Source organism: Herpailurus yagouaroundi, unplaced genomic scaffold, assembly GCF_014898765.1.
Source record: "Herpailurus yagouaroundi ecotype Mexico unplaced genomic scaffold, PumYag 28, whole genome shotgun sequence".
NCBI lineage: Eukaryota > Metazoa > Chordata > Mammalia > Carnivora > Felidae > Herpailurus > Herpailurus yagouaroundi.
This window is the reverse complement of record NW_024412376.1, coordinates 104,922,829-104,937,514: the sequence shown is the minus strand read 5'-3', so window position 1 is coordinate 104,937,514 and position 14,686 is coordinate 104,922,829. Positions and strand designations below refer to the sequence as shown.

Genomic DNA, 14,686 nt, shown 5'->3' with positions numbered 1-14,686 from the left:
TGTGTGTGTGTGTGTGTGTGTGTGTGTGTGTGTGTGTGTGTGTGTGTATGTGTGTATATATATATATATATATAAAACAGAATATTACTAAACCATTAAAAATAAGAGATCTTGCCATTTGTGACGTGACAGGCATAGAAAGTATTATCCTAGGTAAGTCAGAAATACAAATACCACATGATTTCACTTATATACAGAATAAAAAAGAAAACAAATGAATAAACAAAAAGCAGAATCAGACCTATAAATATAGAGACCAAAGTGATAGCTGCCAGATAACTGCCAATGGACAAAATGAGTGAAGAGGAAAGGCTCCTAGTCATAGAACGGGTAAGTCAGGAGAATGAAAAGTTCATCACAGGGAATACAGTCAATGGTATTGTAATAGTGTTACATGGTAACAGATGCTAGCTACACTGAGGTGAGCACAACTTAATATATAGAGTTGAATTAATATGTTGTACACCTTAAACTAATGCAACGTTGTCTACTAAAAAAAAATCAACTGACCTTAAAGATATGTGCAACCCTATGTTCACTGCAGCATTACTTACAACAGCCAAGATCTGGAAATAACCTCTGTTGAGAACTGACAGGTAAATGGATAAAGAAGATGTGGCATATACATACAGTATTCAGCCATAAAAAAGAATGAAATCTCGCCATTTGTGAAAACATGGATGGGCCTAGAGGGTATTACCCTAAGTGAAATAAATGCTCCATTCCACTCCCTTCCCTTTTCTGGAAACACAGTGCCATTTTATGAGTACTAAAACAGATTAGGAAATTTCAAGTCTTACCTTCCTAAGAATGTAAAGCTACCATTCATTTGGGACATTTTATTCCTGTTTCCAAACCAATCCTGTTTCTACCATCTCAAACTTTGGAAAGATAGCAGAAATGGCTCTGGGTTTCTTTTCTTTTTTTATTCTCAAGTTAGTTAACATACAATGTAGTCTTGACTTCAGGAGTAGGATTTAGTGATTCATCACTTACATGTAACACTCAGTGCTCATCTGGACAAGTCCCCTCCTTAATGCTCATCACCTGTTTACCCCACCCCCATCAACCCTCACTTGGTTCTCTGCATTTAAATTTTTTTTTTTTTTATGTTTCTTTACTTTTGAGAGAGACAGAGTGCGAGTGGAGGAGGGGCAGACAGAGAAAGAGACACAGAATCTGAAGCAGGTTCCAGGCCCTGAGCTGTCAGCACAGAGCTGGACGTGGGGCTCGAACGCACAAACCAGGAGATCATGACCTGAGCCGAAATCAGATGCTCAACCGACTGAGTCACCCAGGTGCCCTTGTTCTCTGCATTTAAGAGCCTCTTATGGTTTGCCTCTCTCTGTTTTTATCTTATTTTTCCTTCTCTTCCCCTATGATCATCTGTTAAGTTTGCCAAATCCCAGATAAGAGTGAAATCAAGTGGTATCTGTCTTTCTTTGACTGACTTATTTCTATTTTCCTTAGCATAATAAACGTCCTTGGCTTTTCTGTATTGGATCACCTGAAGAGAAAGTGGTACTCTACCAGAATAATAGATTTTCAAAGAGAAAAGGAATGCAGATAGGTATTTACCTTAGAACAAACTGAAGTTTAATAAAAAGAAACGTATTCATAGGAATGAACAAAGCTAAGTGATCGTTCACGAGGCAGAGCTGGTACCCAATTTGAAGGACTAGAGGTCTAAGAAGAGACTTTAACAAATGCGAATCAGTAAACAAAAGGACACTAGGATCAAAGGCCAGCCAAAAACAGTAGTTTGGAAGACTAAGATTTTAACTAGTAAAATGGATGAAGGACAAAGGGGATAACAGATATTCAGAATGATTCATTCAGTTGATGCTTAGTATAAATTTTATGGGAATAGGTCTCTACATGAGATAATATGGAATGGGGTTAGGGTTAGGGTTAGGAAACAGTAAGATAGGGAGTATTTGCGTTTTCAGGAACATAACATTGTACAAAGGGTAAATCCACTGAGTTCAACAGTAAATTATTCATTTGTCACTGATGTGCTCTCCATCAATATTAGCAGGAGGAGAATGGCTGTTTTGGGGTTTTTTTTGTTTTGTTTTAGTTTTTTTAATGTTTGTTTATTTTTGAGAGGGCATGAGCGGGGGGGGGGGGGAGGGGGGCAGAAAAAAGAACGGAACGGAACGGAACGGAATGGAAAGGAAAGGAAAGGAGGAAGAATCCGAAGCAGACTCCAGGCTCTGAGCTATCAACACAGAACCTGATGCAGGGCTCGAACCCATGAACCATGAGATCAATGACCTGAGCCAAAGTCAGACAACTTAACCGACTGAGCCACCAGGTGCCCCCAAAATGGCTGTTCTAATTGATGTTAAAAGCAGCAATGGTTATTCTTAGAGACAAAAAACTTACTACGGTCAGTACAAAAGTGTGAATTTCATACTTCATGAGTCTAATAAGATTATAAAAAATGACAGTCATTCTGTAATTTTTTTTAAATGTTTATTTATTTTGAGAGAGAGAGAGACCAAGAGAGCACACAAGCACAAATGGGAGAGGAACAAAAAGAGAGGGAGGAACAGGATCCCAAGCAGGCTCCATGCTGTTAATCTTAAACCATGAGATCTTAAACCATGAGATCGTGTCCTGAGCCGAAATCAAGAGTTGGATGCTTAACCAACTAGCCACCCAAGTGCCCTCATAATATTTTTTAATAGAGAAGAACAGACCTGCACTCATTCCAATTCTAGCTGGATGGCTGTTTCAAGTCTAACGTATAAGAATAAGATTCAGCATACAGAGATTAAGGTGAAATGTCCCAACAGTTAAATATGAAATGCCTTGGGGTTAATCTTCAAGAAAATATTTTAGATATAAGTATCCCCTGGTTCTTCATATAGGATAAAAATTATCAAAAAAAAAAAAGTCCTACAGAGAGAGTAAAAACACAAGACATACCATTCATATAACTGTCTAATTTACAAAAGATTAACTACACAAGGAAATCTAATACTATTTCTGTCATGTCAACCAATAATATCAGGATTCTTTCAATTCATATTCAAGCTTCTTTCTTAATACTCCATTATATGACATAAGCAAATGCAAACAGAACATGTTCTCAGAGATTCAAATTGTCTTTGAAGAAGGAAAATAAAATAAGGAAGTGTTTGCTTTATAAGGCTTTGATTAATGTCCATTCCTAATGAGCACAGAGTAAAATATTTAACCAATATAGTACATCTGTATTTAGTCCTCTAAAATCAAAATAAACCCTTCCTCCTATGCTATGCCATAAGAGATTATTATAACAAATTTCAGTATTAATATGAATTGAGAATGACTTTCATCCCAAACTGCCTGAGATGAGATTGTCAAAGGAACATCTATCTTGGATTGATATACTTTATTCAAAACAATCATTCTCATTAGGTATAGTTCATCTTTACTGTTGTTTTCTCTCTTATAACAAACAATATGTCACTGCAATTTTATCTACTCTATCAAAACCTGATATGGAATATTCTGCCTGGGGTTTACCCTATTAAGTCATTGTTTTATAGGTGGGGTGGCAGGCGGAACTACAGTGTCAATTTAAAATACCTCCTCTAAGAAATGTAAGAATTTTACAGAAAAATATAAAATATATTTAAAATTTTTCCCATACAAATTTGTTAAAATGATGGCAGTATGATGAAATGCTGAAGCTCAATTTGATACTGAAGAACCACTTTACTTTCAAGAGAAAGTATAATTACATTCTCAAAATTATGCAAAACCTTACCTATATTGTAACCAAAATTGTCTTTAAAAGGCTCACAACACCTCAATACTCAGTGAGTGTTAACGCTGTCATCTTCTAACATCACTCACCTTTCAAACCTAGAGTTTGTAGCTGGAAGAGCCGACCAAGTTCATAAGGCAAAACCCGTAACAGATTGTTATTTAAAAGCAATTCCCTGTTCAAAAAAAAAGAAAAGAAAAAAGTTTAATATATCAAACTTTATTAATATCTACAATTACTTTCTTAGCCTTCCCTAACATACCATGAGTTATATTTACTTGCAAGACACATTCAATCCAAAAAATGTACAAAATGTGTAACTACCACAACTGTTAACAATGTTTCTATAATTTATTCATTCTCCAGCACAGATTACTAAAGCTGCAAGAACTACATATCATTCGCAGGCTAACTCCATTCCCTTTTCTCTCTCTCACTCAAATGCCTACCCAAATCAAAGTGACAGATATTCTTTGTATCCAAAGACAACCAGTATCCTTGAATCCAGTATACTCCACAGAAAAATGTAACAACCAATCACCTTTATCAATTCTTATAACTGATTACACTGTAATCACATTAAGATACTATGATGAACAATCACTGACATAGGACATAACCACAGAAAATAAAGCATAATACAGATAATAGGATAATATAGGTAAGATCCAAGCTTATAATTTTGAAATTTTGGCCAGATTACAGAAAAAATAAACAGCCATATTATTAGATGACTAAAAAGTATTTTAAGAGAATAAGGAATAAGATTCTAAAACAATATAAATGTTTAATTTTAAACACATGACAGCAATTTTAAATATCACTACTTAGCCAGAAAAAAAAATTACCACTTAGCAAATAAACATAGAAAAGCAATACCTGCCTACACTGAAAACATTTATACAAGGTCTTAAGGGACCTACAAAATTTTTTCCTATGAAAAAATTCTTAAAGAACCCTAAAGGACAAGAAATAAATCCATTTACTATCAAGTTCTAAGGTTTCCTTAAGGACTTGTGACATTTAAGTATACTTCACCTTATAAAACAGGTATGTTCCCAGAAGTTTACTTACAAGATCAGAGTATTTTCTCAATTATTTGTGATTATCTTATCACATGCTTGAGCCTAAAGCGAGACCTAATATTTTAATCCCAACCCACCTCAAGGCTGTTAAAAGAAATTGGTAAGACAAGCACACTTCTACTTAGAAAGCTTCAAATTGAAAGAAAGGAAATGTTCAACGGATGCCACCTCGAGCCCTGTTTAGACAATTTTTATCATTTGATCTTCAAATGCATACCAAAATCCTACTGTAAGAGGAATAATATCTCATAATTTTCTTATTTGGTAAATTTAGAATTCTATAAAGTGAGTCATATCAGTAATATTTCCTTACCTGAGAGACACCATGTTTCCTAGTTCTGCTGGTAAACTTCTGAGTTTATTGGATGACAGATCCAGGTAAACCAGATTATGAAGCTTGGCAATATCAGGTGGAATGCGACTAAGGTAATTGTCATTTAGGTGCAGTGCTGTCAAGTGTGTCAGTGACCAAAGTGACGTACTTAAGCTCCGCACTCTACCTAAAAGGCAAAATATTGAAGCATTAAATTCTAGGCCCAGGATGAAGACTAACCTCCAAGGACTACAAAGTGGTAGAAGAGACTGCAATATACAGATACTGCATCTTTGAGGTTAGTTTTCTATTAATGCCATTTGACTGCTTCCAAACCTACCTGTTCTTTAATTTCATGTCACTTTTGCCTAACAACCATTATTTCTCATGAACTCCCCATGTATTAAATGAGATGTGGCATAATAAGGAGACCCCTGGAGTCAGGGTGATGGTGAGTTCTCAAGGAAAACATCAGGCTGACTTAAGCTTTTGTGACAGAACAGTCTTGAATTTTATTTTAAGGCACAGTCCTAACGAAAGTATTTCTTACATACTCCACAAAAAATAATAGTGCAAGTTTTGTCCATATTTTGGGCCTGGATTCTTCTACAAACTTTAAATTACCAAGAGTAATTACGATGATTTAGAACCAATATCAGATTGACCATTAGGAAAACCATTTTACCCATAAAAGAGATATCGTTCCCAGCTTTCAATGCTACAATCAACAACTCTGGTTTAAGATTTTGCATTAAGTGCAACATACTCAAGTGAAATGGTCACACATTAAGCTTTATCAGTCAGTCAGCATCTGACAGCTATTGTAGCACATGGACTAGAAAAGATTCAGGAAACCTATCTCAGAATCCTGATTTTTACCGCTTACTAGCTATATAGATCTGGGCAAATCACCTAACCGCAGCTGCTGTAAAGTGGGATATTATCTTAATTTATATGAAGATTATTTTATAAACTTTACAGAAGTAAAATAGAATTTAATTACATATCACATTCGAAACAACAGATCTTGATTAAAAGAGCAGTGGAAGGTGTATAGAGGCCACAAAATGTCAAATGGTCAATGCTACTTTTCACATAGCTATCAAGTGGTCAACTCAAGCTCAGCTCTGTCCAGGGTTCTGTCACAGGTTCCTTCATGCTATCTATTATCAGGCTCAGGTGCCAGCTAGGATTTTGTATTTTAATAGGAAAGAAAGTGTTCAAGTGAAGAGAGGCTGTGGTAAAAGAAACTTATTTAAGTCTTACCTGGGATTTAATCAGGTGGTTCTCAACCAGGGGCAATTTTGATTTTATTCCCCAAGGGACTTTGGGACTCTGGAGACATTCTTCGTTGTCAAAACCAGAGGAGTGCTAGTGGCATCTAGTGGGTAGAGGCCGGGAATACTGCTAAACACTATGCTGTATAACTGAAACTAATGTATCATGTGTGTTAACTACACTTCAGCTTAAAAAATTATAATTTATGTAAATTAGTCCCTAAGATGTCCACTGATATGTATTACAGTGACCTTTTATCCCATGTGTGTTTTAATGGAATTATTTACAAAATGGTAATATCTCATGTTAATATTCATATGTATTTAAACTTAATATATACTTAATATATTAACATGTTAATATTAACTTATATTTAAACATATATGTGGCTAACTATCTGGAGGATCCAAACTGCTGGAGAACTATCTTCATTATCAAAATTCCAATATCATGAGGCGCCTAGGTGGCTCAGTCAGTTAAGCATCTGACTTCAGCTCAGGTCATAATATCACCGTTTGTGAGTTCAAGCCCCATGTGGGAATTTGTACTGACAGCTCTCTCTCTGCCTCTCCCCCACTCACACTGTCTCTCTCAAAAATAAACATTAAAAAATTTCAAAATTCCAATTATCATGTCTACAATGAAGTTAAAATTAATGTCCTTTAAAAAAAAAAAAAAAAAGAGGAGTGCTACTGGCATCTAGTAGGTAAAGACCAGGAATGCTGCTAAATCACCTACAGTGCACACAACAGCCCCCAACCACAAAGAACTGTCTGGCCCTAAGTGTTAGCAGTGCCTAACTGAGAAACCCTGGGTTAGCCCAATAGGATCTGCTGATATTCACTCTTCTGATTACCAACATTTACCCACCAGATTACATTTAAGCTAAATATATGGGTAATTCTTGCTATTAACACTATAATGTGGGTTTAATGCTTCCCAATGAAAGCCTGTGGGGGGGGGGGGGGAGGGAGACACAGGTGTATCACATTCTACATTATCTGTATTATACCAATTAATAAACAAAAAACAGTAATTATATTCTATTTTTAATACACTTTTAACTTTATAATAATTTTAGATTTATAGAAAAGCTACCAAGATAATATAGAGTTCCTGTATACCTCTCATCCAGTTCCCCTGTTAGTTTCTTATATTATCATGATACATTTGTCAAAACCAGGAAACTAATATTAGTACATTACTTTTGTACATTATTGGTACATTACTAACGTACAGGTTTTATATTGGATTTCACCACTTTTTCCATCTTTTTATAAGATCCAATTCAAGATACCATTTTGCATTTAGTCATCATGTCTCCCTAGTCTCTTATGGTCTGTGACAGTTTCTCAGTCTTTCCTTGTTTTTTATGACCTTGACACTTTTGAGGATTACTAGGTTAGGTATTTTGCAGTTTGAGTTTTTCAGCTTGAGTTTGTCTGATTTTTTTCTCACTAGTACACTAGGACTGTAAGTTTTTAGGAATCATATTCTATCTAAACAAATCCTAAACATGAAAGGTCATGTAATATAGTTATTTTTTGGAATCAACAGCTTCTAAGCTTCCTACTATGCCAACACTAAGATGATAGGAAAATGGCAAAGATTTCAATTTCCAAAAATAATTACTCTGCAATAGCCAAAATTAAATCTATTATATCAAAGAACCTGGTTACTCAGAAACTAAACTCCCAATGTCCTCAATTTCAGATGCCAACTCTGGCTCAAGGTATTATTTCAAAAGAAAGAACAGGAAAAAGATATTTAGTCACAGGTAAATTAAACACCAGTACTCAGAATCTTTTATTTTCTCAATTAGTTCATCTAATTACAAATGTACAACATAGGAATAAATACAATACTCAATTCTTGCTCATTATTGCTATTATATCCTGGATTAAACGCTTCAGATTCCACTCACCCGAGATTTCTAATTCTGCCCAGTGAGATTTTTTCCCATTGGCTACCTCCTCTGCTGACATGATGGTATAAATTCTGCGAGGATCTGGAGGATCATATTTTTCCTTTGGCATCCCTATTAGTCTGTTTAAAAAAAAAAAAAAAAAGGATAATCAACAATTACCACAGTCTCACAGAAAAAAAGAAAAATGGGATGTAAATTTTCTTTTACTTTCCCCTTGCCAGGCTAAGTCATTTCATGCTAGAAATTCTCACTAGAAGAAAACATGTCTGCAGTATGTTAGGCTCTTGCAGGAACTCAGTAACAGATGCATAAGGGAAAATGCGAATAAGCAAAGACATTGCATTTCACATTGAACTTTGTAGTTGCTTCCCGAACTTCCACCCGTTCTTGCTTTAGCAGTCTTGCTTTCCCAAACAGACAGACCCTACTACACCAGTTTTCTGAATGGATTTTGACTAGTCTAACAATATCACAGTAATCCTGTCCTCCTTGCCTTGGTGATATTCAATTATCTTGTATTTAAGACAATCAGCACATGACATTCCTCTTGTCACAGAGATTAGCTCAGATGTATCTAATAACCATGAAGCTTAAGACGCATTCTATTCAGGCTTCTCTATCCTGCTAATCATAGAATATAGCCCAGATTGCTACTGGCAACCATCCAAGGATTATAAGGGAAACCAGCCACAGAAGTCAGAGTCTAGAAAATAGACAAAGCCAGAGTCCTCACCAAATCATACCTGTAGGACTCCCGAACATTGGGCTTTTTGCATACACAAACCAATATATATTACTTACTGTTTAAACTAGTTTAGCTTGTGTTTTTCATCACTTGCAGTCAAAAGCATCACACAGAATGATATCTTAGTATGAGCCTGTCTTGGTTTAACCTGTTGTTCTTAGGCAGCATCATTCCTTTTCACTCTCAGAAGTGTCCATGCCACCGAATTGAAACTAGTATTATTATATACTCTTCTTCATGTAACTGCCAAAATAATCACTGACTGATCACGAATGGTAAAAACTAGATATAAAAATCCTCAAGTGTGCAATGTATGAAGCATATGACAAATGGCACTGAAAGTAACCCATTCAAGGAGTCCAACACAAGAATTACTGCTTGGTAACTGGCAGAAAATAAAATCCAGTTTAGTTATAGCAATAATAGCAAATGACAAAGCCCTGAACCTAATTAAAATCCTACATGCTATCTGTAAGTTGCCTTGTTATTAGTATATTGGTTCTCTTTGTTCATATTTCATACACATACACACACACACACACACCCCAAAACCAAGTGTCTAGATCTGAGAGTGTTTCCAACTAAAGTTTAGAATTTATAATTCAATGTAATTTACTTTCACATGGTCTGAAATTTGTTATATACAGAGAATAAAGAAAAATTAGTGCTGTTCTATGTTTCAAAAAAATCAAAGCTAGTTTATAAGAACAGAATCAAAATTTCCTACACCATAATCTACTCATATTTCTGAAGGTAAAATAGTCACTTTCCTCTTTTAAAAGGGGTAAAGAGAAAGTTTTCCAGATTTATTAATCTGTTTAACAGTAGTCTGCTTCCAAGTTTCCAGGTTAAGCCCTTCCTTCTGCTTTAATCTTATCATACAAGTTGGTTCATACTGACCCTTTTATTTCCCATACATATCCCCAGGATCTTCATACAGCACAAAGAATATGATAATTTTCCATGGGAAAAAAACTTGATTTATACCACATTCGGCCTATGTAAAATACTTCAAAAAATAAAATTTTTAGATAATAAGATTTTCAGAATTTCTACCGTGCATGAGGAATGTGTACCTCTGTGAGTACTTCTGCATACTAATATGAAAATCTGCAAAAACACAAGATTAAGGAAAGCCAAAACACACAAACAACATGCTACAAAATCTATGAACTACATTGCAGATGGGTAAAAAATAAAGACTGCAAAATATGCAAAACAAATGTTTCAAAATTCTAATTCGTTTTCATAAAACATAGAGGTCAACTTAATGTGGTTTTTAATAATGGCTCCCACTGGATGGTATGTTCCTTAAGGGGACTATCAGTCATTTCTGTGTGGAGGCATATCATTTTTATATTGCTATATAGTTCCTTCCACATAGTAGGCCCTTAATATGTATTTGTGGAATGAATATATGCTTTGTAATACTAAAATCTGCCACCTTCCTCCTGCTTTTTCCATCTCACAGCCAATTTTCAGTCAATGCTTTTCTAAAAATTATTCCCAGGAAATGCTAATTAATCATGTTCAATTTCCCTAAATATTTTAAAAAATCTATATAGGTCAATAATTGCCATCTCTTTTGGCCCTCTAATTCTAATCTTGAAATCAGCTACTATATAAAATGATTTTTTTTAATTTTTCACAAGTTTCCATCTTCCTAAATCCACTAAAATTTATAAAATCTGTTCCTGCAAAACAAATCCATGAAACGTTTACCAGTGTTTACACGTAAAACCAAAGTAATATTAATACTGCCATACTAGGGGTCAGAGATCTCTTCGAGATTTGATTAGGAAGCCAATGAAAATACAAGCACTTAATTAAAAATGAATATAGATTTCAATAGTCTGATTAAAGTGGTAACATTTTACTTTTGGGTTGATTAACGAGCAACTTAGTAGAGTCTTCAGTTCTGGTGATCACTACTGTCTCAAACATCAGGTTTTCAAAATTGCTACTAAAGACTTAGAGAATTCAAATTTGGGAAATTGGTAATATTAAAACCTCTTATTCAGCTTTATTTTTTCCCTCTCAGTTCCTCATCACCAACTTTGCACATTGGAGACATACCTCAAAAACCTATTTCAAAATAAATTAAAATATAAAATACTAATTCAAATGTATTTAACTCTTTAAATGTGACACCAATAGTGTGGTTTCTAACAGTCTCATATACAGGTCATTCCAAGACTTAAATACTGAGTGATGAATACATTTTATCTAAAAAATAGAAATGTTTTATTTTGGAAAGCCTAACAGCTAATTCCTTTCCCTATATTCTTTTTCAAATTGATCAAACAGGAAGCTTTTGAATTAGTTTTTCCATGACTTTTAATTTTTACAACATCTTACATCAGTTCCCAGAGGATCCTCCCATTACATCAACCTAATTTATACTGGGTATCCTTATCTTGTAACAGAGTACAATAAAAGCCCCTTTGGCAACACAACCTGTCTAACTTTCCAGTCTTTGACCCTATTTCAACACTATAAAAAATACTCCACATAGCTCCCCAAATGCTAACTACATAAACTTCTTTAAACCTGCCACCCACTTTCCATCCATTAGATCTTAGCATAGCACCTACATGACCTTCCCAGATCCTAATGCAAAATTTCTGAGAGTTACCATCAGTCCTGGCCAAAGAACCGAATTATGTCTGACTTCTTAGTGCCTACATGAACTATCCTAAAAGTAAACTAGTTTTAATCTCCACCATTGAAAGCTGATTAATCACTACCACATAGTGAAGATTTTCATTAGTTTCCCTTCTGTTCCACAGGAAAAACCTTACGTAAACTTATAAAATATGAACTTCATAGAAAATGTATTTCAATTTTTTTCAGTTACAAGCAATATTATATATAACATTAGAGCTACTTTGACCTAGAAATTTGTATTTTATTTTTTTAATGTTTGTTTATTTTTGAGAGAGAGTGGGAGAGCAGGAGAAGGGCAGAGAGAGAGGGAGACAGAATCCAAAGCAGGCTCCAGGGTTAGCTGTCAGCACAGAGCCCAATGCAGGGTTCAAACTAAGGAGCTGTGAGATCATGGCTTTAGCCAAAGTTGGATGCTAAACCGACTGAGCCACCCAGGTGCCCCCTGCCCTAGAAAAATTTTAAATGGAGCTTCCAAAACAAAAAAATGTAACATACCTGTATATCATGTCGTTTCCATGAACAGCATATTACAAAATATTTATGAAATACATCCAAATACACTATTGCTAAAGAATCCCAAATCTCAAATTTTATATCTAAAGCTAATAAAATAACACAACTGCTCCCTGCTCCCAAACAGAACAAAATCTAATCTGAGCCAAATCAGAGCAAACTTTTAAAGCTAGAACTGGACTTCTGTTAATAGGTGGTCATCTGGAACAACTTAAAAAAAGAGCAGCCTGTATAGTACATATAAAGATGTAAGTTCTTGTGGTATTAAACCAAAGTTTCCCTCTCACATCCTGTCCAAATTTAAGGTTATTTTATCCAAGTTTATAGTACAGCACAATTACTATTACTTAGAACTCAGTCTAAGAAAGAAAGAATGCTACAAGCACCAAGGAATGTTTCATAATGAATCAGAGACTTCTAACTCAACTCTAAAATAAAAATCATTAAACATACATTTATTTCCATACAAATATTAACTGGTCATCTCAACTGTAGTCTGCAAAGTAATCTTTGGCAGAAATACAGATGCTGGCAGGGTTCCCAAAGTTAGAGGAAGACAAAATTAAGCCCACACTAGATCTTTCTACTTAATTTTTAGAGCAAGATGTCTATGATTTATTATATTTTACACATTCTCAGATAAATCTGTATTATATTGACATTTATTCCCAAAGGTTATTCCCAAATAACACATTATTTGTTATTTATTGAATACCTATCTACCTAATATCCATCCTTCCCATCTGGTCTTAAGCATTAAGGCCATTTTGCTTTCTGAGAAAATAAATCTAAGTTCAACTTTTTTTTTTTTTTTCCAACGTTTATTTATTTTTGCGACAGAGAGAGACAGAGCATGAACGGGGGAGGGGCAGAGAGAGAGGGAGACACAGAATCGGAAACAGGCTCCAGGCTCTGAGCCATCAGCCCAGAGCCTGACGCGGGGCTCGAACTCACGGACCGCGAGATCGTGACCTGGCTGAAGTCGGACGCTTAACCGACTGCGCCACCCAGGCGCCCCCTAAGTTCAACTTTTTTTAATAAAGCAAACTAACCCTTGTGCTGCAGCATTTCTGAAGTTTTTATTTCTTCATCAATATTTAACTATACAGAACTCTTAATCATTATAACTGCCATATAAAATTTATACCTTCCCTGAATGGGCTCACCAGCAGATGCTAAAAAAAAAAAAAAAAAGTGCCTTAGCAAATCACACTGCATACAGCAGGATCATAGTGATAAAGACTGATGACACTTAAGAGCTTAAAACATACCCTGAGATAATGATTTCATCAGCATTTCCCACTACAGGTGCCTCTCTGGTGGCATTTATCTGCAATGACATATTTAGCTAACGTCCATATATGGTAATAATGCAACATTCAAAAAGAACCCCAAAGTTTGGGACACCTGAGTGGCTCAGTTGGTGGAGCATCCGACTTCTGATCTCAGGGTTGTAAGTTCAAGCCCAACACTGGGTGTGGAGCCTACTCAAAAAGAACCTCAAAGTTTTCATGACCCTCTCTCACTCTAAACTAAACACTAAACAAAACAAAGCAAAACCCATGTTTTATGATGGTAAAGTCATTTTATTTAAAAAAAAAATAACCTCAGGTTTTTGGAATTTCATGTTTCTGACCAGTTTAACATTTATTCAACAAATACTTACTGTAGACCTACTACCATCATGTATTACACCAAGCACTAGGACTTCTAAAGTAAACAAGACAAACAACATCCCTGCCTTCACGTAGCTTATACCATTTTCATAGCACTGCTTTAAAATAAAGTTATAGAATATATAGTTTCCTTCCAAATAGTGCTATAAAGAATTTGGCACTTCTTGTTACTACCTTCCCCCCCACCACCCCCCTTATCAGGTAGTTGCATTGTTCCCTCTTGTCACTATTCTGAAAGAGTACAACTAAAGGGTAATGAAGCTGACCCTTAAAAAACTGCTTAGGTCTACTTATAAGCAGATCTTTTACACTACGGAAAATGTATTTTCTGTTTCTTACGATTTTCTTAATACTGTTTTCTTTTCTCTAGCTTACTTTATTATAAGAATACAATATATAATACAATATATATAACACGCAAAGTATGTGTTAATCAACGCTTCATGTTATCAGTAAAGCTTCCAGTCAACAGTAGGCCATTATTAGGGTAATATAAAGTCGTACATGAATTTTCAAATGCATGGGGGGATTGGTGTTCCTAACCTCTGAGGTGTTCAAGGGCCAAATGTAATAGGTAATCCACAGAATGGTCAATGACAAGTAGAGAGACTACAGCTCCCAGGACAAGAATGGCAAGTTTTTGTTTTATTGTTTTTTCAAAGAAATACAGGGAAGCATTTACTTTTTTTTTTTTTTTTTAAGATTTATTTTTGAGAGAGAGA

General features: G+C 35.1%; 1 protein-coding gene across 4 annotated transcripts in view; it reads right to left on the bottom strand.

The window, feature by feature from the left end:
* The window catches only part of CNOT6L (CCR4-NOT transcription complex subunit 6 like), a 120,045-nt gene that overhangs the window by 66,485 nt on the left and 38,874 nt on the right, over nucleotides 1-14,686 (bottom strand). For all 4 annotated transcript variants that reach the window (XM_040480514.1, XM_040480522.1, XM_040480498.1 and 1 more), the window contains exons 2-4: nucleotides 8,361-8,482; nucleotides 5,159-5,345; nucleotides 3,850-3,935 (exon numbers count right to left, since the gene is read on the bottom strand). In XM_040480514.1, coding sequence (XP_040336448.1) covers nucleotides 3,850-3,935; nucleotides 5,159-5,345; nucleotides 8,361-8,472 — 385 coding nt within the window. In that variant the 5' untranslated portion in view covers nucleotides 8,473-8,482. The remainder of the gene's footprint in view (nucleotides 1-3,849; nucleotides 3,936-5,158; nucleotides 5,346-8,360; nucleotides 8,483-14,686) is intronic.